The 23,407-nt window shown below is 41.7% G+C and overlaps 1 protein-coding gene across 1 annotated transcript in view; it reads right to left on the minus strand.

Moving 5' to 3' along the window:
* The window catches only part of MYO3B (myosin IIIB), a 428,901-nt gene extending 410,665 nt beyond the window's left edge, over nt 1-18,236 (minus strand). The window contains exon 1 of the mRNA XM_007459030.1: nt 18,090-18,236. Within this exon, the coding sequence (XP_007459092.1) occupies nt 18,090-18,091 (2 nt within the window). The 5' untranslated portion in view covers nt 18,092-18,236. The remainder of the gene's footprint in view (nt 1-18,089) is intronic.
* Nucleotides 18,237-23,407: the final 5,171 nt, after the last annotated feature.

Here is a 23,407-nt window from a genome sequence, read left to right on the forward strand (position 1 = left end):
TCACTGTTGTGGCCTCTCCCGTTGCGGAGCACAGGCTCCGGACGTGCAGGCTCAGCAGCCATGGCTCACGGGCCCAGCCGCTCCGCCACATGTGGGATCCTCCCGGACTGGGGCACGATCCCGTGTCCCCTGCATCGGAGGAAGACTCTCAACCACTGCGCCACCAGGGAAGCCCCAGCCTTCTCTCTTTAAAATCAACACCCGACTCTATAAACTCTCTGATGATTAACATCCAGCCCGAACAGTGGATGCTTATATAGCCCTATAAAGATGCTGATAATTGCTCGTGGAGGTGGCCCTTCAGACAGCCAAAAAGCTGCTCCTGGCCAGAATGTTAACCTCAGGGTAGACTGTGCTTCTGCCCATGTCTGTGTTTGGGGCCTCATGGAACTAGCTAGGGGTGACCAAAGAAGGGCCAGGAGCAGTCTGGAGTGAGAGGGATGAACCTGGGACCTCAGGACTCTACAGAACTCTCAGAAGTCCCCTCAGAGGTACCTGGGCTTCCTGCAGTTCCCCAGATGGGGCCTCCATCATTTATTTGGACACAAAATGAAAGGGTGACCTCAGGAGACTAGAAAACTCAAGTTACATGGGCTATTCTCATTGCAAAACAAATAGAAGGACAAATCTATCTGGGAAGAGGTGAGTGATGGCATTTGTCAGCACAGAGGAAACTCATGCAATTTACACACCAATTCAGAAGTCTTACGGGCCTGGACGTGTCTGTGTGTGCGGCTGTTCTAGAGTGAAGACTTGATGAATATGCTTTGATTTTGCATGTAACGGTATTACGGAAGTCAATGCCACAAAGAGATTTCTGATCAAATCAGAGCAAGATTCTGCTGTCTCCCATCTTCCTGTGGTAGCCAAACCCTCCCACTATGGGGAAGGTCCCACTATGGGGATATCTTTCACCTAGGAAAGATATCCCCATCCAGTAAATAAGGGTAACACAGGTATTAAAGGAATATTTCCCTATCTTTGCCCACACATCACTATTAACCAAATATCTAGGAAATACCCAACTTCTCATTACTTAGGTCAATAGAGAGACAGACACACAGATAGATAGACAGATAGATATTTAGTAAGAGAATTTAAACAACAAGGTCCTGCTGTACAGCACAGGGAACTACATTCAATATCTTTTAATAACCTATGATGGAAAAAGAATCTGAAAAAGAATATATATATTAAAAAATATATATATATATATAAAACAATCACTTTGCTGCACACCAGAAACTAACACATTGTAAACCAACCATACTTCAACAGAAAGAAAAAAAGAGACTTTATTCTTGTGGTAACAGAGTCCCTTGGAAGTTAAGAACAATAGTCTTTTTCTTGTTTTGTTTTGTTTTGTTTTGTTTTGTTTTTAGAATGCAAACTCCTAGAGTCAGAGGCCATGTCTCTTTGTAGCAGTTGGGAAAGCAGGCTGCCAATAAGATTCTTTCTGTTGATAAGTACAAATGGACTAAAAATGGCCTCTGTTTGCAACTAACAGCAGGGGCAGGTCTTGCTCCATCACAGAACACCTCAGCTCCAGATCCCTTTACCGCAAGAGAGGGGCACCTTGCCCAGGTTACACTTCACACTGCAGTGAGGAGTTTCCCATATGGCTGTAAACTAATAGCACATCTGCTACTTTATCTTATCAGGATTGAATGTCTAAAGACTTCCTTAGGAGTTCTGGTTTCAATTATCAGCAAAGGATACACTTTTTAAAATAAGTCAAAATATTCCATGCTTACGTTTTATCAAACATTACACCATAGAGATTTAAATTCCATACATTTCTAGCATCACAAAAAGAAAGTCAGGCATTATACATTGGCCAAAAAAAAAAATTAAACCTGAATCTAATCAAGCATCTAGATTACCAATCTACAGGAATAACACAGGTCAGGGCAACATGCTAGGCACCACCCATAGCAAACCCAATAAGCAAAATCCAGACTCTAAGTAAGAAACTCTCCAGACAAAAAACCCAACTTCTTCAAAAACTAAACGGCAAATAAAAATAAATAAACTGAAAGGGATAACCTCAGGATTAAAAGATGCTTAAGATACATACCAAATGTGAAATAAAGGGTGGATTCACAAAAACAAGCTAAAGAAATAACAGTTATGAGATCATTAGAACACCAACTAGTTACCTGATGGTATTAAAGAAACATTGTTAATTATGTTTCAGTTGTGATAACTGTATTTGTGGTTGTGTTTTTAGTCCTTATCTTTTAGCAATACATCCTGAAATATTTACAGGTATAATAATATGCTGTCTGGAAAAATATGAGTGGAAAAAATAAGGGGCATTCATGACGCAAGATTGACCGTGGGGTAATATTACTGAACCTAAGTACATGAGGGTTCATGGTAATGTTTACTTTCGTATGTTTTTCAATTCCTTATTTTAGAAATTATAAAAAGTTTTTTTAATTCTGTGTAATTAACATATGTCAGTGTACATTCTAGTATTCATACACGTGGTCAGCCCCACCTCTCCCTGAACTGTCTCCCCACTACCACCCTGGATGATATTCTAAAAAGTCTCTGGACAGCTTCATGTAAATGAATGAAATTAGAACAGTCTCTAACACCACACACAAAAATAAACTCAAAATGGATTAAAGACCTAAATGTAAAACCAGATCCTATAAAACTCCTAGAAGAAAACATAGGCAGAACACCCTTTGACATAAATTGCAGCAATATCTTTTTGGATCCATCTCCTACAGTAATGGAAATAAAAACAAAAATAAACAAAGGGGACCTAAAAGCTCTTGCCCAGCAAAGGAAACCATAAACCAAACGAAAAGACAACCTAGAGAATGGGAGAAAATATTTGCAAGTGATGCAACCAACAAGGGATTAATCTCAAAAATATACAAATAGCTCATACAGCTCAGTATCAAAAACAAAACAAAACAACCCAATCAAAAAATGGGCAGAAGATCTAAATAGACATTTCTCCAAAGAAGACATACAGGTGGCCAAACGGCACATGAAAAGATGCTCAACGTTGCTAATTCTTAGAGAAATGCAAATCAAAACTACAATGAGGTATCACCTCACACTGGTCAGAATAGCCATCAACAAAATGTCTACAAATAAGAAATGCTGGAGAGGGTGTGGAGGAAAAGGAACCCTCCTACAGTGTTGGTGGGAATGTGCCACCAACATTCCCAACCAATGTACCAATGTAAATTGGTACAGCCACTATGGAGAACAGTATGGAGGTTTCTTAAAAAACTCAACATAGAGCTACCAGATGATCCAGCAATCCCATTCCTGCGCATATATCCGGAGAAAACCATAATTCAAAAGGATACATGCACCCCAATGTTCATTGCAGCACTATTTACAATAGCCAAGACATGGAAGCAACCTACATGTCCACTGACAGACGAATGGATAAAGAAGATGTGGTATATTTATACAATGGAATATCACTCGGCCATAAAAGGGAATGAAATAATGCCATCTGCAGCAACATGGATGCAACTAGGGATTATCATACTAAGTGAAGTAAGCCAGACAAAGAAAGACAAATATTATATGATATTGCTTACATGTGGAATCTAAAAGAAAAAATGATAAAAATGAACTTATACACAAAACAGAAAAAGACCCACAGACACAGAAAACAAACTTATGGTTACAAAAGGGGGGAAAGGGGGGGTGTATAAACTAGGATTTGGGGATTAACATATACACACTACTATATATAAAACAGATGACCAACAAGGACCTACTATATAGCACAGGGAACTATACTCAATATTTTGTAATGACCTATAAGGGAAAAGAATCTAAAACAAATAGATGTATATGTTTGTATAACTGAATCACTCTGCTGTACACCTGAAACTAATTCAACATTGTAAATGAACCATACTTCAATAAAAATAAGTTAATTAATTTTAAGAAGTCTCAAAGTTTCATGTGGGCTAGAACTTTACTCATGTAAGAAACAGTAAACCACTAATATAGGACCAACAGAAAAACACCCTGGCATTTGATTCTGAAGCACCCACACTCATATTGTCAGAAAGTCACCTTCCCAGTTCACCTCTAGGTGACTGAGACACAGTCAGTCCCCCTTGGTGGCTAATGTCCCAGCCCAAACTGCCGCTAAATGCAGAACTGTAGTTAGGAGAAACTAATGAACCGCTGAATGGCACAGGAAAATCAATAGGCAGAAGGCAAGTCACCTTCTTCTGCCCGTCCAACTCCTGTTCTTTTTTCCTGAAGGAGGAAGAGAGAAACAACATCAATATACAGACACCAAAATGAACAAAAAGACCTGTGATCTTTTCATCTGGTCCCTGTAAAAGAAACTGCCCAATGGCATGAAGCTGAACCTGCCCAAGGCTAAATGCAGTCACATACCCACTAAGTAGCTGGGTGGGTGGCCCCCTAAGCAGCAGGTGAAAGGCCTAGAGGAAAAATGAAGGATAGTCCAAGGTGAGCCTTGGCTTTGGCAATAAAAGGAAGCCACAGAACAAATTTCACATGGTGCCCTTAAAACTGATATGTTTAGTGAAAAAGAAGGAAAAAAAAACTAATCCAAAGGAAAACAGTACTCCTAATAAATTTCCTGCTCATTCACCTGTGCCTTTTTAGAGGCCCTATGAGCTGATATACCACGAGGGGTCAAAAGTAAATAGATGAGCTCAGTTCTTCCAAGGTTGAAGTGGGCACTAAACATCCTCACTGTGAAGTGTGGCCATTTTTTCCATGTCCTACTGCTCTTCCCTTGTGCTTTGCCCATCACCTCTGTGGATTAATCAAAAACTAGACTTGGCGATTCCAAGGTGACTGTACCTCAACAATAGGTTATAGATTAGACCAACTTACCATAAAATTTATTACTTACGCATTTAGTAAGTAGTTATTAAATGCCAATTGTATGCAAGCCCTGGACTAGGATCTACAAGAAATATAAGGAAGAATAAGAAGCTCAGCTTCGCTTTTAAGGTTCTAAACTTGTTTAAGAAAGCTTTATGACTTTTGGGGTAAGATGGAAGAGTGAAGTTAGGTATCAAGTTTCCCTAAAACTAAGTGAATGAACATTGTTAACAGAAAAAATGGAGATCCAGCAAAGAAAACAAAACAAAATGTACAGCAGTAATCAAACAGAACAAGGGATACAATTTCATGCCACAATCTTTGAAAAGTATCGTTTGGGGAAAGTGAGAGATGGAAGACACCACAAATGACTGCTCTTCTCAGCCCAGCTCTCTCTCTTCTCCCAGAAGTGTGGTGAGTTTGGCAGATGGTGATTGGACAAAATTCTGGAAAACCTCATTAACACTCCCTATTTAGAGAGAAGTAGAGACAGAGGGTGAATTAGCAGCAGGGAAGTGGATCCAGGCTCATCACTTATATATGCAATAAGAATTTAGTAGGAACCTTTTGCCTACATTACTCAAACTAAGCTTTGTGGGTCATTAAAAGAAGTAAAAGAAATAATCAGGCTCTATTCTAAAACAAGTTACATTTCCAAAGATATGTAGGAAAAGATGACTCCTGCCAAGTAGAATAACGCTAGCACAGCATTTTAAACAATATTTCGGAAAGAAAAGCAAAGTCAATATCCATCAAGCATGACTGCCCCTAATGTCCAATACCTTGTACTTCAGAAGGCAAAATGAACAGTCCAGACAGACAGACATTTCCTGGTAAAATTACTGAATATAAAGGATAGATAGAATTTTTCAGGTACAGAGGAGACACACACACACACACACACACACACACACACACCAAAACAAAATGAAAAGCAAACAAAACAGAACAAAAACTCAGGCTTCTCTCCACATCAACACTCAATACTCAACAGAGGAAAATCTGTAATCCACCTGTAATGTATGTGTACAAAAGTCTGAGAGAGAAAAAAGTATGAACAAATATTTTTGTATTTAGCCAAAGTGTTGTTCAAGTATAAAGACAACAGACATTTTCAGACATGCAAGAGCTCAGTGACTCCATGAGTCTTACTTAAAAAAAAAAAAGACGAGTCCAAAACCCAGCAAACAAAGAGATAAATGTGGAGCTCTAGTAGAAAGCCTGATAGGGATATCTTAACCTATTTATATTTAGAAATGATGCAAAGCAGCAGTATGAAGTACATTTATGGAGAGAACTGTTATACATTTCAGTAATAAAAAATAATAATAAACCAAATTCAGGGGAGGGGGAAAGTTTCTCTACTTTCTAAAGATGATAAATCAAGAAACTGAGATTTAAATATACTATTTAAAATTATAAAATTAACCAAGTGAAATGACAATATTGACAAAAGTAAGGAAAAAGCCTATGTGTTCATTTTCTCACTCATGTCACTGAGTCAGTAAATAATTGATAAATTGATAAATAAAGGTTAAAACCACTCTACAAAGTTATAAAAGGAATCTCTGAAAGACCAAAAAATAGACTATAAATCCTTAACATTATCATTAAAATGTATACTTACTCATAAAGACACATATGTATACCATATGAAGAAAAGACAACCCATGAGGTAAGAGACAGGGGGAGCATTAAAGATAGAAAATATAATGTAAGTTAAGAAGCATTAAGAATGTAAACATTTATTATATCAATAAATATAGGATTCTTTAATGAGAACAAACCAAATCTATAAAGAGCCACACTAAAATAAACTATCTAGGAGTCTTTATGACTCAGAAAGTTTAAAAGTAAAAGGAGGTCAAAGATAAGCCAGTCAGATGGTAACAACAACCAAAAAAATCATAGGATTAACATCAGAAAAGAGTAAATTCAAGGCAAAAACTATTAAAGAACATAAAGTGTTATTAGTACATTCAGTAATAATAATTGAGCAATTACTATGCACCAGGTACTGTTCTACATGCTATTAGAATACCAAAGTTTAAATCAGTAACGAGTGTTATAAATATTTCAGCACCAAAAATAAAGTGTTAAAATTTATAAAAGCATAAACCTCTATAAGAACTCAACAAAACACAATAAGAGTAACAGATATTGTCAGTCATGACAGAACAAGAAGACAAAATAATATGAAATATGAATCATACAATCAATATGGTTAACCCAGTAGATACATATCAAAGTGCATAATCTAACATAAGACTTCTTTTCAAGCACTGATGGGATATTTAATTTTAAAAAGAAAGAATACATTAGTCCACAAAGTAAAGTCTTGATGCATTCTAGGAAAGTGCAATTAGAACAATCTTCCCAGACCATACTGCAATAAAACTAAATACTAATAATAAAAACAAGAAAAAGCCTAGCTACCTGAAAATTTTAAAGCTCTTTCAGATGTCGATGCAAAGGAAACAGTTAAAACTGAAATTAGAGTATATAAAAAGTAACAATATTAAAGATAGTACGTAGCAAAAAACTTTAGAAGCTGGGCTCAAGGTAAAACTTTACCAAGCAAATTACAATAAAAATGAATTTAAAAACCATTCTTTTTAGAAAGATAGATATGGATCAACAAAATTAACCTAAGGAAAGTATAAGAAAAAACAAAAGCAGAAACTAATGAATTACAAAACAGAAAAATAATAGAATACATAATTAAAGGTATAGTTCTCTGGGGAAAAACAAAATAAAACAGATAATAATAAACAAGTTTAGCCAAGAAAAGGAGATTGTTTCTAATACAAAACAAGATACAATCTCAAGGTCCATCATTATGGAGAGATTGTGTGATAAATCTTAATAATTACATAAAATGAAATACCATCTAGCCACATGTAACCACTTAAAAGAAAGAAGGTAAGTCTGGTTTCAACTAATATGGAAAGAATGCCAATATGTACAATTACAGTTTTTTTAAAAGTACTGAACAATGTGTAAAGGTAACTTTTGCACAAGTAAAAATAAAATCTACATTTATAGCCATTTTATGTATATGTTTATGTGTGTGTATCTCTCTCTATGTGTCTTCCTACATTTTCCAGAAGGCTACAAACTCAAACTTTAGGGAAAGGTACCAGGAGTCAGAGAGGTTGGAAAAGAGAGAAATTAACATAATTTTTTAAAACTTTATACTTATCTATACTAGTCATATTTTGCTGGGAAATACATTATTTTATTTTAAAAGATAATTTTTTTTTTCAACAAATAAGAGATCTCTAGACAGGAGATTATTTTGGCCCAGATGCATATGCTGAAATCATGTAAAAGCAAAAACCACGTGAGGCTGTAGAAGCCCATCTTGAGAAGAACAGGAAAGCAGAGAAGTAAAAAACCAAAGCACCGTGCTTGACAGAGGACTGGTGAGTGGGTTCCCTATGAATCCTGTATCCAGGGCCTCTGAGGCCAGCTGAGCTTTGTTGTCTGTCCTTAAACATCCATGAAATTTCCTATTGCATTCTTCTAAGAAGACCCCCTTCTCAAGAGCCAATCTGAGTCCCTCACAGGCTAGCTTTAGTTCCTAACAACCCCAAAGAAGCCTGGCCTGTACCACTGCTGAATACCCTGTGTTATTCCACAGTGGAGGTGCAGCCTTACCTCGCTGAAAATAAAGCAGTCTGAAGCTCGTACCCCATGAACTCCTGCGGTCAGTCATGCCTAGCGAGTATGATTTAAATAGAAACTTGTCCAGCAACATTTTATACTTCTAAGAATATTCATGATGAAGATATCCATTTTTGAGTATGTTACTCAGAATATTTTGTCTCTATGTTATAGTATGTTCTATACGAATCACAAATCATAGAACAATGCTTTCAAAGCTAGAGAAAAGCTTTTAAAAAGAAATCAGAAGAGCGAACAGTGAGGAAAATTTGTACTAATTTAGTATAAATTTAGTACAAATTTGTATTTGTACTAATTTCAGAGGAAATTAGTACAAATATTAAATACAGTAAACATGCAGAGACACACAAAATAAGAAAACACGTAGTACATAAGCATGAACAAATTAGAGAATAATTCCAAACTAACATATAAGCAAGTACGTGATATAACGGCCAAGGCTGGTAAGAAAGAGACTAGGCCCATTTGTAGGAATTGACTTCTTCACAAACAACCTATCTGCACATGGTTAGACAGAACCCACTCAAGGACAGCACAGATGTCATCTCTTCTGGAAGGCCTTTCCTACTTTTCCCAGTAGAGGTGCCCTTTCTTAATGGTCTCACTGTATTATGTACTCTTTTCTAGGAGTTACCACATTGCCTGACATTTATTGTTCACATGTTGGTCTTCTCCACCAGTGACTCCTAGAGGAGGCCATGCCTTAATAATTTTCTCTGCCTCATCGGCAAATACCCAATGTATAATAAGTGCTCAGTAAATGTTTATTTAACATAGGATTAAAAATCAGAATTTTAAAAAGCAATGAGGTCTTCTCAGTTTTAAAAATAGTTCTAGGGCTTCCCTGGTGGCGCAGTGGTTGAGAGTCCGCCTGCCGATGCAGGGGACATGGGTTCGTGCCCCCGTCCGGGAAGATCCCACATGCCGCGGAATGGCTGGGCCTGTGAGCCATGGCCGCTGAGCCTGCGCGTCCGGAGCCTGTGCTCTGCAGCGGGAGAGGCCACAGCAGTGACAGTGACCCGTGTACAGCAAAAAAAAAAGAACAACAACAAAAAACAGTTCTAGTTTCATAAAACACTAAAGAAAATACAGACAAATAAAAGAATAAAAATATTAATACTCATAAAATTCCACCATCCAAACATAACCACTCTTAATTGTAAATATCATTGCAGATACAAACACACACACACACTCATATACACTCACATAAAGATGAATGGCTTTGTTTGTTTGTTTCACAAGGCTGATGATCTGGTTTCTAGCCCAATCTCCTTACGGAATTGCTATTTCAAAGGCTTCTATCAGTCATGAAATTCAAGACACTTAATCCTCATCCTCACCCTCCAGGGCATCAGCCATTCATTGCTAACTGCCTTTACCTTTCTAAAACACTCCCCTCCCTTTGTTTCCTTTACATCTTACTTTCCTGGTTCCAATTCTGCCTCTCCATTCTCCCATTAATGTGGACATTTAAACTGAAGTCCTGCCTTCAGTCCTCCACTTGTCTCCCAAATGGCTCATCTACACTGAAGGTTTTAACCATCATGCCTTGGCATGTGGCGCCATCTTTCCAGCCCTATTTCGTTCGATTCCTCTGGCCCCAGTCCAGGATTACTAACTGCTGGCCACATATCTCCACTTACATGCACCCCCTAATCCTCAGACACAGCACGTATAAAACTAAAACAACCACCTGTGGTTCCTCAAAGCCACTACTCAATGCCCAATGTCCATCGGGGTCCCATCGTTTTCCTGGTAGCCCAAGCTACTGCCTCACTCTCACATTAGTCAGCCACTAAGCCATGTCCATTCTTTGCTCATTCCTGTGCCTCCATTTTCACCCCTGCTGCTGCCACCTCTATGCATCTCACAGGGGATGGCTACAAAAGCTTTCTTGTCTCCCTCCCTCTAGTCTCCTTCTATTACAACCCCTAATGGACCTCACAACCAGATACAACATCCAAAGCCATCAATTCACTCATGCCACAATCTCGCTTAAACAAATAACCTCTGATGGCTCCCTATTGCTAAATTAAATGAAGACCAAATTCTTCAAATATTTAAGCAACCTAAATGCAGCATCCATTCCTGTGTCAAAACTCCTTTCATTTCCTTGTGTCAAGCTTATAATGAATTTCAACCTAACCCCTTGCCATTTCCTGAACCATCCTTGGACGTCCACACCTCTGTCATTTTGTCCAGGTGATTTCTACCCCCAGGAGTGCTCATTCCACCATATCCATTCATCAAGAATCCTGCCAGACCTTCAAGAGCCAGCTCATGTTCCCTAACCCCTCCACAAATAGGCAGCACCTCCTCCTCTGAAACTCTATGGTGCTCATATATGAGGAGCTGTCCTGTGGTGTTTCTCTGTGGATAAACCTCAACACCCAAACAGACTCTGGGCATCTTATAGACAGGGACTGTCTAATTCATATGAGTCCCCTCTGCACTTGCATCAGCTGTCACTCAACAAATATTTATGAAACCAAAGAAGAGGATGAGTGCAGTTAAACAGAAAGGGCTGAATCTTGGAGTCCCAAAGCAAAAACTTAAGCTGCCCCTTGAAGAAAGTATATGCCTTGAATTAGTGGGGATTGTGGAAAAGACATTCAAGAAAAGAAAAAATTAATGGAGGCAGGTTGGGCATTTTCAACAAGAAAGCCCTTCACTGTGCAGGGCTGTCCTGCAAATATCAGGATCCTGCACCCTGGCTCACTCTGTGCCAGCCCCCCTTCCACTGTGACAACCACAGACAGCCCCCGGCCCTGCTTCCAGGTGAGAAGGATTAATTGAAGGTACTGCAGAGTGAGCTATGGGCACTGGAGAGGGAACTGCTGGACCCTGACAAGATTTGACTGGAGCAAAAGAATTACTTCCATTGAGGAGGTGAGAAGAACACCCAGCACCATCTATCTTTCAACGCCTCATGCTGCTGTGGAGGAAATAAAGCAACTGACAGCCACTCTTTTTCTTCTTTTTTCCAACAGCTTCACTCACACACACACTGAGAAGCAGTGAAAAATAAGGTGAAGACTGTGGTCTCCAGCCCTGGGTTCAAATCTCAGCTTTTACATTTACTAGCTTTGTTGGCAAGGGGAGAATTGCTTAAACTTCTGTGCCTCTGCTTCCTCATCCATTAAACAGAAATAATGAGTACGCACCTTTCAGAGTTGTGTGGTAGTCCCAGTCAACAGAAAGCACAAAACACACTGTTTATTATCACATCTTGGAAAAATCCACTCGTGAGAAAACAGTGGAATATCACCACTACATACCCTTTTAGTAACCAGTAAAACCTCTTCTATCATAGAGAACATTTTCTGAGTAAATACTAGATGCTGGACACAATGCCAGGTGCCATAACTCCATGAGACAGTAACTATTACTATTTCCACTTTACAGATAGGAAAATTGAGTCATTGAAAGGTTAAGTAAGTTAAGCTGGGAGCCAGGATTTACATCTTTTTGTTTACCCCACTATGACTCATTGATTCAACTAATATTTGATGAGCATCTACTAAGTGCTGGGCACTGTTCTAGGTGCTGAGGATACAGCAATGATCAAAAAAGGCTAAAACCATGCCTTAGTGAAGCTTACATTCTAGTAGGGGGAGAGAGAGAATCAACAAAATAAATAAATACAATAAACAGATGATGGGTAGTGATCGACTGCTAGGAGACAATTAAGTAGGGAAGGTGGATAGAAAGAGTGGTGGTAGGTAGGGGAACTGCAATCCTAAAATGCATGGCCAGAGAAGTATCATTGAGCAGGACGCATTTGAGAAATGAGAGGAAAGAGGTGAAAGAGTAAAACTCTTAGCCAGGCGGTGGGGGTGGGAGCCATTCCAGATAGAGGGTATAGGAAGTGCAAAGGCCCTGAGGCAGGAGTTTGCCTGGCTTACCCGGGGAATAGCAAGAGGCCAGTGCAGCTTCAGTGGAATAAGCAAGGCAGAGAAGTAAGAGTTGGGGTCAGAGAGATATGGGGTGGGGAAAGAAGATCATGTAGGTCTTCATCAGCCTTGTAAGGTAAGGACCTGGCTTTTACTTAGACAGATAGAAAGCTGTTGGTGGGATTTGAGCAGGCAGGACATGATCTGACTTATGTTCTAACAAGTTACTCTGGTGGCTGCATGGCAGGTGGACTGAAGGAGATGTCACTTGGAGGTCCCTTAAGAACAGCCAAAGTTATTGGCAAGAACAAAGAAGCAACAGTGTCTTCCTCAATTCTAGCAGGTGTGATCACAATGGACTTTTTTATTTTCCCAGAGCCATGTACTTGGGAAGCCTCTTTCCACTCTATCTAAGATGTTTGTTGAATACATAGGTCATAGGGAACGCTCATCAACTATACTGTTCTGGGACCCTTTCTAAAACAAACTGTCAGGATGCACCCACAGTAGCTGGCTGGAAATTGCTCATTCTCACTCATCACTCCTCAGTGTTTCCCTCACTTTGGGAGGTGAAGCTGAGTACAGAACTGGTTGTCCAGTCTTAGTACAAGGTAGGCGTGCTATGATCGGAACATTTAGAACACGGTCAAGTGGTAGGACAAAGTCCAAAGAGAGCTAGGCTTAAGCTTAGCCAGATATTCCACAAAATGCATATTGACACCTACTCTGAGCAAGTCAATGAGAGACTCTAAAATAAATCAAATTCAGCCCTGACCTAAGGGGGCATACTGTTCAGTATGTGAAAGGATACGACTTGAACACAAGTCACTAGACAGCAGTAAGTATACACTACACATGATACACTACATAGTATATTTACTTGAATAGAGTCATATAGTTACTTATAGTTACTGGAATACTTGAATATAAGTAACTACACTGCAAAATAGAAAGTGACAAATGTCCCATAAGGAGGGAAACAGTCTATCCAGCCCAGAGGATCCAGGGGTGGCATTTGACTTGGCCTTAAAGAGGAAGCTGGAGCTAGAGACATGGAGATGGGCAGAAGGCATGCCGGGCACAGGGAGCAGAGGGAGAGACTAAAAAATGGAGGACTCAGGATGGGAACAAAGGTTGGGGGAGTTTCAGGAGACCCACAACATATTTATAATGAAGATTCTGGGCCCACTCCCAGCACTTCTGAGTTGATGGATGGATAAATCTGTATTTTTAGCAAGAACCCTCAAGTAATTCTAAAGCAGTTATTTCTCACTCAACTCCACCTCCACCTCCACTTTGAGAAACACCAGTAGACATGAGTTAAAACCACCCCATGTAGTTTTCCTTATTATTCTCTCTCATATAATCCTGTTTATTTCCTCTACAGCACTATTATAGATACTATTTATATATCTGTTTACTTACTATTGTTTCACTCCACAGGATATGAGCTCTATTAAGTCACCAACATAAAACAGATACTAAACACTGGCAGAATGTTGAATGGTAGAGCTGGATCTAAATCCTGGAGGCCTTGAAAACCCCACTAGTTGTGTAAACCTTATTCTAAAGGCAAGTCACTTAACCTCTCTGTGCCTCAGTTCCTTCTTCTGTAGAATATGGATAATAAGAATACCTTCTCTATGGGCTTGTTCTATGGATTAAGATAAACATGCAAATACATGTAAACTTCCTAGATCTATTCCTGGTTCACAGCAAGCTCTCAATAAATTATTATTATTATTAGCCAGTGGGAAGCTATGGACGTTTCCAAACCTAATAGTAACCTAACGGTCCGTTTAGGAAGCTTCACCTGGTAGGAGCATGTAAAGATGGATGAAAGGAGATGACTCTAATTAGGAAGATGAACCGGAAGGCTACTGTGGATTTGGGTTAGAATTATGAGGGCTTGTACTAAGGTAGAAGTCTCAGGAAGAGAGAGAGGGCTACCTGGGAGAAGATTAATAGTAGCAGAGTCAACAAATTTGGGCTAAAACATAGGCTGTAGAATGAAAAGAAACAGCAGAATTAAAAAACAGCTAAAGTTTTGAGCCTGGAGAGCTAAGAGACAGTCGACCAAAATGGAGGGCCCTGGAGAAGGCGTGGTTCTGGGGAGAGACTCCAAGTCCTTTTGGGGACCTGCCGAGCTGAAGGATAAGCGACAAGAAGGCGGAATTGGAGCTCAGGAAAGAGGCTGCGCTGGAGAACTGACTGCAGAACAATCTGTAGAGAGGCATGTTTACCTGTGACCCTGCTGTGGTTCCCAAGGCAGAGGTGCGTGTGGGGGAGAGGGGGCAAGGGCAGAATCTCACACAATCTGTCCACTGAGTGCGGGTGCAGGGCACGGAAGAGGAGCCACAGGAGGGGCTGACGGGGAGGTAGGGAGAGAACAGAGAGCAGTTTTGAGAAGTGGGGTTAATACTGGGGCTAAATGCCCCTGAGCGGATAAGGAGGAGAAGGGTTAAGGAAAGGTCTAGAATTTTGTCTTCAAAAAGGAGGCTCCAGGTGAGAGTATGGCCAGGACTTGAACCGCCCCAACTGGGAGCTAAAAGCAATTGTTCCTAAATGGCCTCCAGGTGGCGTGGTCAGCCCTGTCCACAGAACTGCATCTTGGGGGGCAGCTGGGCCCAGCAGACTGTCACTCTGCCTGGAGAATGGCCCTGAGCTGCAGGGACCCTGTGCTCACAGGGTGGCAGGGAAAGATAATGGGTACAAGCCAAACATTTTTTTTTTAAGGATTACAGAAAAATCAGACAAAAGTCATAGTTTCATGGGCTCGTGATAAAGCCATTGTCACTCAGGCCTCTAACATTTGCAAAATAGCTCCTGTAGATGAAAAAGTCTCAATTAGCTGCCTAAAAATACATTTCCAGGTAAATATGGATGAAAGGAGGTGACTCTAATTTGTGGAAGTGACCATACTTTACAAAAATTATGAGTTAAAAAAAAAGCATTAATAAACAGAACATGTTCTGTAAAATCCTTGTTTTTACTTAGAGAAATAATGCCATTTTTCTATGGTGAAATCTTTTGCTCCATGGCAAAAAGTCACTGCTATGGACTAAATGTTTGTGTTCCCCCCGCCCAATTCAAATGCTGAAGCCCTAATCCCCAACGTGATGGTATTTGGAGGTGGGGCCTTTGAGAGGTGATTAGGTCATGGAGCCTTCAGGAATAGGCTTAGTGCCCTTATAAGAAGAGACAAAGAGAGATGATCGCTCTCTCCCTGCCACGTGAAGACACAGCAAAAAGGTGTCAGTCTGCAAACCAAGAAGTGGGCTCTCAACAGAACCCAACAATGCTGGTACCCTAATTTTGGACTTCCCAGACTCCAGAAACTGTGAGAAATAAATTTCTGTTTTTAAGCCACCTAGTCTATGCTGTTCTGTTATAGCAGCCTGAACAGACCAAGGTAGTCACCAAGCTATATCAGAGAACAAAACAGAAAACTATCTGATTTCATCATCAAGGGCTATATGTGGATGGGAAGGAAATCTTACAAATTTACAAGATTTCTTATTCTAACAAGGTCTAAATTACTTCACAAATATAATTAATAAGCACTTTTTATGAACAATCAATAAGTCTGGTCAGCTCTACTCTAAAAATACATTCCTGAATCCAGATACCTGTCACCACCACCACCAGGGGCCACCACAAGCCCCCGAGGAGCCTTTCGGGCATCTTAGAAAAAGGACCCCTCACCACCTCTGCCAGGCCCCTCCATCACGGCACTACATGCAGCCCTGCCACCTCCTCCAGGGGTCCAAGCCACCCGGGTCCCCACCTGGACCACAGTCACGGCCTCCCTTCCTGTCTCCGGCTTCTGTTCTTGCTCCCCCTCCCCAATAGTCTGTTCCTCACTTAGCTACAAGCAAAATCTGTTTTTAAAGTTACACCAAATGCTACTGCGTTTAGAACAGGATCCCACCTCCCGCCACGGCCCACAAGGCCCTTCATCGCCTAGGGCGTTTTTCCTCTTTGACCTCGAACTCTCATCACTGGCGCGTCGTCACAACCATGTCGCTGTACCGCTGTCCCCTCGGCAAGCGGAGCTCACACCGCCAGAGGCGGTAGCTGATGGGAAGCATCCCCTACTCCACTCCCGTGGGGCAACGCGCCGACCTCCTTCCCATCACTCACGGCTATGCTCACACGTCTCGTCCTCAGAGGAAGCTTCTGGAACCACCCGGTTTATTGCGGAACCCAAGGGGTGAGAGGGAGTGTGCCGGATGGGCTGGAGTCCAGGGAAGAGTCACGCTCAGAGGGACGGAGGTCGGGGTTGGAATGGGTGCAAGGAGGAAGATCGCCGCGGCCTTTTGTGGGGGACCAGCCCTGAGGGGACCTCGTACAGAGCCCCGAGCAGCAGAAAAGTGAAAAATTGGTTCGTTCGCTTTTCAACCGTTGAGTCTTACCTGAGACCTCGGGTTGGGCAGAAGGTGACCCTGTTGGGCGACTGCACGGGGAATGGCCCAAGGGGATTCCCCGGCGACGACCGAAGCAAGAAAGCAGGAAGAAGCCAGGTCCTAACCGGAAGTTCTCCCCTCTCCGCGCCAGGCGGGGCTGCTGCTGCGCAGTGGCTGCTGAGCAGTGGAGCCAGGTGAATTCTAGAGCGGGAGGAACAAGACCTTTCTTCTCTTGGGTGGTGGAAAGTGCACTCAACCGGAAACCAGGAGACCTGGTCTGGAGAGGCAAGCTCGTATTTTTGGAATCCTGCCGAATGTCTTAAGTCTCTTCACCTCTTTATGCCTCAGTTTCCTCTTCTGAAAAATGAGATGGTTGAACTAATCACTGTTTTCCGAAGTGTGCCCCAGGCACCGCTCACTGAACTTGCTCAAACCCAGAGCTGCTGACACCTGATCTCCAGGGGAGAGACCAGGAATGGATGTTTGACAGAGCTCCCTGGGCGAGTCCAGTGATCTCTAGGTTTTTCTCTAAGTTCCCTTCCCTAGCATTCTATGAATTTTAAACCTTAAACCTATACAAATACTCGGAGAAAAAAAGAATCATGGCATAATTGAATTTATCTACTATCGTTCAAATCGTCGTCCCCAAACCACAAAGCAGTCACGATGTTGCAGGCACTAAGGAACAATACACACCCACAGCCATGACAAATGATTAACTAAATGCTCAGATTTTTCACTTCCTCACCAATGTATGGGGAAATTTATCTTAGCTTTAGATGCCTTAAACCTGAGTGAAATACATTAAAAGCAACTGCAAGTTACTGATGACTAATGCCCTTCAATTTGGCCTCAAGCTGAGAAATTCTGTGCAGAAATAAAGTGGTTTATAATCCCACAGGTCCATTCTATTATAAACTGCAGGTGGCAAATCAAGTGGCTATGAACTATGCTGTGTGTGTGTGTGTGTGTGTGTGTGTGTGTGTGTGTGTGTGTGTGTGAAAAATCAATACTCAAGGAGAGTATTTCTGCGCTCCTTTAATGGGAATTTAACAGCCCAGAAAAAAGGCAGATGCTAGTCTTGAGGACCCAGGAATCTGGGTGGTACCTGACAAGGGTCTGAGGCCAGAGTAACTGTCACCCCCCTCTTCTGCCCACCAGCCAGGGCAGCTGCGCCTGCCCTTTGCAGAAAAGCAATTGAAAGCAAGCACAGAAGAAAGCTGGAAGGAAAATAACTGCAACTCACATTGATGACCTATTTTCTGAATCCGGCTTATCTGAGATTGGATTGTCATTCTTCCAAAAAACAGCCAAACACTTCAGGCCCAGGAAATGGCGTCTTTGAGGAAAGCATGGACCAGAATGTACAATACATCGTCACCAGAGGACTTTCTTCCAACCCAGGTTCCAAGTGGTGTAGCTTCACAGGGCTATTGTGGGAGCGGCTGATAAATCTACCAAATCCTTGGGGGTGCTTCACTATTAGCCAAGATTAACGTGATGCTAATTGGTAGTGAACCTGATCTATTTAGTGTCTCCTACCAGCATAAGCAGCAGAATCAAAACCATCCTCCCAGGCTCCAAGTGCACATCCTGTAATATTTCCAATGTTGTATTCCTGCAACTTCAGGCTGCAATGCCCCTTCATTCCAGACATTGCACAATCAAGCTAATCATCTTTTCCTGAGTAAAGAGCTCAGTCAAGGCCTACAGGCAGGTTCACTTTTCTGAGCTGCAGTTGCACCTGGGGGAAATGCCATGAGTTTCTGAATTCCTGAAGAAAGAAAAGTGACTGTTGAACAGCATTCAGCAGCATGCTCTGGGCTAAGAGGAGAGAGGGGGAGCTAGGAACAGGAAGGCAGGACCTGCCTACCTGCCTGCAGCGAGCTTCTTTTCTGGCCAGCCCAGGTGACACGCAGGCCCTTGTGATATAGCTGAAGACTGCAAAGCGGCAGGCAGCAAGAGCAAATAACCTTGGATTACCTAGATCCATAAATTGTGAGGAAGAGTCTCTTCAACCCAGGACGAAGACCTCCAGCGGAATGCTTCCCAGAGCAGATAAATTTAGGTACAGTTTTGAAGGAAAAAGTGAACAGGATTCATGTAGATGAGGCAGGAAGGAAATACAGGGCCAAGAAACAGCTCTCAGAGGATGCAGATGTAAGAGTGTAGTTTAGAGAATTCTCATATTATAGCTTGTAGAATCATAACATAGCTGGACTGAACTGATTGATCATCCCATCTATTCGCTGAATGACTAAATGGATGGATGGATGAATGAATGAATGAACAGGATACAAAAAAGAACAGATTCCAGTAGAAGGGCCACAGACATAATCAAGAGATGAGTCAGTATACAGAAATCAGTTGATGGCAGTTTTCCGGCAGCCTGGAGGGCTAAAATTTGAATCCAGAGGTGATAGGGAGCCACACCAGGTTCTTAAGTAGTGGGGTGAAATTTGAAATTTTCTTTGAGAGAGATTCCTGGCAGTTTTCACAGGAAAGAGCGGAACAGGAAGGCCAGCAACATACAGTTTCAAAGGTCATTGACAGCCTGCCCAGGCACCAGCGAAGGAGGACCAGCTAAAACATCTTTACCAGGGATTTTCCCTGGGCCCTTCCAGATGACAGCACCCCAGTAACTTATCCATCCTTCCTTCCCATCCTCCCCACCCGCTACCGCAGCCCTGACAGTACTTGTTAGCTCAAAATGGACCGTCTGAAGGAAGGGACATGCTCCTGCAAATGGCTGAGAGCCTGATCGCCTCCAGTTGAGTGTTTTCATCTAAGAAACGAGTTACAGCTCATTCCCCATGTGAGCGTAGTAGCGACAACCTGACAGCCATTTGCATAATTTCTCTTCTGTTAACAGGCTTCAAAATAACAATAGGCAAACTAGACAGAATCTATTAATTTTAAATGTGCTTGAGCTGCTAGCTTTCATGGAGCTAGCTATTAAAGCACCATAAACATTTTAAATCCACAAATTATGTAGTGTATCATGTGTTCTCTCCAAGGAGACATCTGGGGAGATTTGTGTTACTATAATTATCAACAGATTTGATTCTTGGATTTTGATGGCCACTTGTTTTTGGAGGTACCGATAAGGCTGGAAGGTAGCTTGCTTAGAAAGTTCATCTAAGAGTGGGAGAAAAAAATGGTATCAAAAATAATATAATGGGGGGACTTCCCTGTTGGTCCAGTGGTTAAGTGCTTCCAATGCAGGGGGCACGGGTTTGATCCCTTCTGGGAACTAAGATCCCACATGCTGCATGGCACGGCCATATATATAGATAATGGTATCAAGATAACAATGATGTAATAATATGGTATCAGGAATAAGATACACACACATCATGTCAGCAATGACTCAAGAACCCAGAAGCAAAAGAATGTCATAGATGACTTTTGCAGGTGCTGACATCACTATATGGTCTGCAATGCTGCGACAGGGACTGTGCCTGCCTAGGCCACCATTATATATCCCAGGCTTAACATAGTGCCTGGTATGTGGCTATAATGTTGAAAGACATGACCAACTGGATGAATGAATAAGTGAATGAAGAATGAATGTGATTTCTTTACATAATAAAGGCCATTAGGATATGTAAAAAGTTTGTGCATAAGATTTATTTTTCAAAATAGATGGAAACAGCAAAAAATTTCAACATATTCATTCATAAGCCTATGTGCCCACATGTTTGCACAACTGCACACACATCTCAAGTAAAAACACTTTCAGAAGGTAAGGACATCAAAAAGAAGGACTTTAGTTTTTAATTTTTTTATACAGCAGAAACATTTCAAAACTAGCAAAGCATTTTATAACATTTTGAAATGAATTACCACCAGTTAACATTTTAGTCTCCCCCATGCATTTATGGAGTGCCAGGCATTGCATTTGGTGGCTGAAGAATTGCCAAGGAAGGAAAAAAAAGAGCTAACTTTGGGGTTTCTTCCCCTGGATAATTTTTCCAAAGAATATGCTATTATGTTTTACTCTAAACAGTTGCATTTTTGGCAGGACCAAAATAATCCATTTTCTGCTCTATTTTAATATCCACATTTTCATTTCATGGGTTTTACCCCTCAATTCCAAATGACATTCTAAGTCAAATGAGAATTTAACCAAAGTCATCAGCTGGTACTTTTTTAAAAAGATAGATCTTAATGGTAAAAGGAGATAGGCTCTCTGGATATTAAGTCTGTCCTGAATGGAGCAGCCATTGAAACACAGGGCAAACAATGTGTTCAGTTTGATATTTTTTTAATTTGGGGGTCTGGAGTTCACCTGTTTTACCACACACACACACACACACACACACACACACACCAGGTACACAGAGCTCACTTGTGTGTGTAAGGACGTGAGAGAAAGAATGGCTGAAGAAAGAGGCAGACTGAGGACTGTGGTTTTGATGTGGGTCATGTTCCCAGGGGGCTGTTCCTACACTTTTATCCTCCTGTCTATGTAAAGGACCATCTTTCTTCATCCTGAATGCTATGGAATTTACTATGATGTTGCCATTCTACTGCCCCAACCATATTTTGGATAACACCATGTTGAAATCCTTTGGTATTCATATTTTTAAATTAATCCTTCTAACACGCCCTCTAATCTAGACTGGTTGGATCCAGTCTATCAGCACTCAGTGTGCCGTGGTGTGACAGGTCCTGGTGATGTAAACCAGACCCCTTGTGCTCAGGAGTGTCACAGAAAAGGTGCTGTGGGAACACAAGACACAGCTAATTCAGCCCAGGCAGTGCTTCTCCAACTTGATTGCACATTGGAATCACCTGGGGAGATTTAAAAATACTAATTCCTGGATCCCACCCCTAGAGATTCTGATTTAATTGGTCTAGAGTGTGGTTTTGAGCATCAGCAGTTTTCAAACGTCCCAGATGAGTCTAATGTGCTGCATCGTTGAGAATCGTCGCTGCTGGGCAGTGGTCTCAAATTTTAGGGGGCATCAGAATCCCCTGGAGGGCTTGTAAAACACGGATTGCTGGGTCCCAAACCCAGAGTTTCAGGCATTAGTTGCGAGGAAGAGACCCAGAATGTGCACTTCTAACAAGGCCCCAGGTGATGTGGCTGCTGCTGACCAGGGACCACACTATTCTGGGAGATCAGGTCAGGAGGGGAGCTAAAGGGATGGGGAAGATGGGAGCGTTCCAGGCAGAACAAACACCCAGAGAAGAGAGTGCCCAGGGGAACCACACATTCCAGGAACTGAAAGATTTGTTCTATGGCCAGCGTTTAAGAAGCAAGGAGAGGGTCACACAGGTCAAAGCTGAGAGGTAGGTGGGCACGCACCCTGTTCCTGCCATCCCTGGTTTTGCCTAAGGAGAAAATGACTCCACGAGGCAAAAGAGTTTGTGCCCTTCATAGGGACTGGCCCCAGCAGTTGTACAATCAATAGCCCCCTTAAGTCTTAGGTTATTAAAAATCCAGGCTAGCTTGTCATTAAAAAGGATTAATACCCTATGCAGGTATAACATTCTATAGCTTTCAGGACACTTTTGCATATGTTATCTCACTCAGTTCTTACAGAAGTTCTGAAAGGCGAGAAGGGCTGGCACTCCTGTCTTCGCTTTGCTGGCAAGGGAAAAGGAATCAAATGATGGGGCCAGGTCTCAAACCCAAGCATTCAGCCTCCTGGTCTGGTGATCTTCCACAGTTCATTACCCTTCGACTTTAAATCCTACCCACAAATGGAAAAGTCCAGTCCCCTAGGAAAGTTGTCCTCAAAGTGCTAAGAGAAAAAAAAGAGAAGTAAATCAGCTCTCCACAGAGATTAGGTAACACATACACCAGCTTATAGAATTTGTACGGTGTGTCACCATAGAATGTTCCAGAGGGCCTTGGACAACTATTTGACTCCAGAAATTCAGTCAGATATAAAGTTGATTTGAAAGAGAGCTAAGATGTTTGTCATCACATTCTAGATGACTTTCTTAGGCACTGGTCCTGAAATTTGAGTACCTGCCATAAGGGGGCTGTGATGTTTAAGTACTGTCTACTGTAAGCCAAAAAGCTGGGCTTTCCTAAACTATGGATAGCTGAGAGACTGCATGAATATAATAAGCAACTCAGGGGGCTTACTGTTTTATTGCTTTTTGTGTGTCCAAATTAATACTCTTTTGAAAAGATTGACTCCTACTTTATCTTTTGCATCCTTTTTAAATTTAAGAATGTGTTATTTCCTTTTCCCTGGTTATAAAGTAGTACATGTTTGTAGGCAAGATATTGGAAAATACAGGAAAGCACATAAGTGAAAATAAAATCAGACATAATCTTGCTCCCAACATTATCAATGTTTTAGTATCCTTCCTTCAGACATTTTTTAAAATGCATGTGTGTGTTTACAAAAGTTGACTATCGGGCTTCCCTGGTGGCGCAGTGGTTGGGAGTCCGCCTGCCGATGCAGGGGACGCGGGTTCGTGCCCCGGTCCGGGAGGATCCCACGTGCCGCGGAGCGGCTGGGCCCGTGAGCCATGGCCGCTGAGCCTGCGCGTCCGGAGCCTGTGCTCCGCAACGGGAGAGGCCACAGCGGTGAGAGGCCC

Source organism: Lipotes vexillifer, unplaced genomic scaffold (genome assembly GCF_000442215.2).
Source record: "Lipotes vexillifer unplaced genomic scaffold, Lipotes_vexillifer_v1.1 scaffold1241, whole genome shotgun sequence".
Lineage (NCBI taxonomy): Eukaryota > Metazoa > Chordata > Mammalia > Artiodactyla > Lipotidae > Lipotes > Lipotes vexillifer.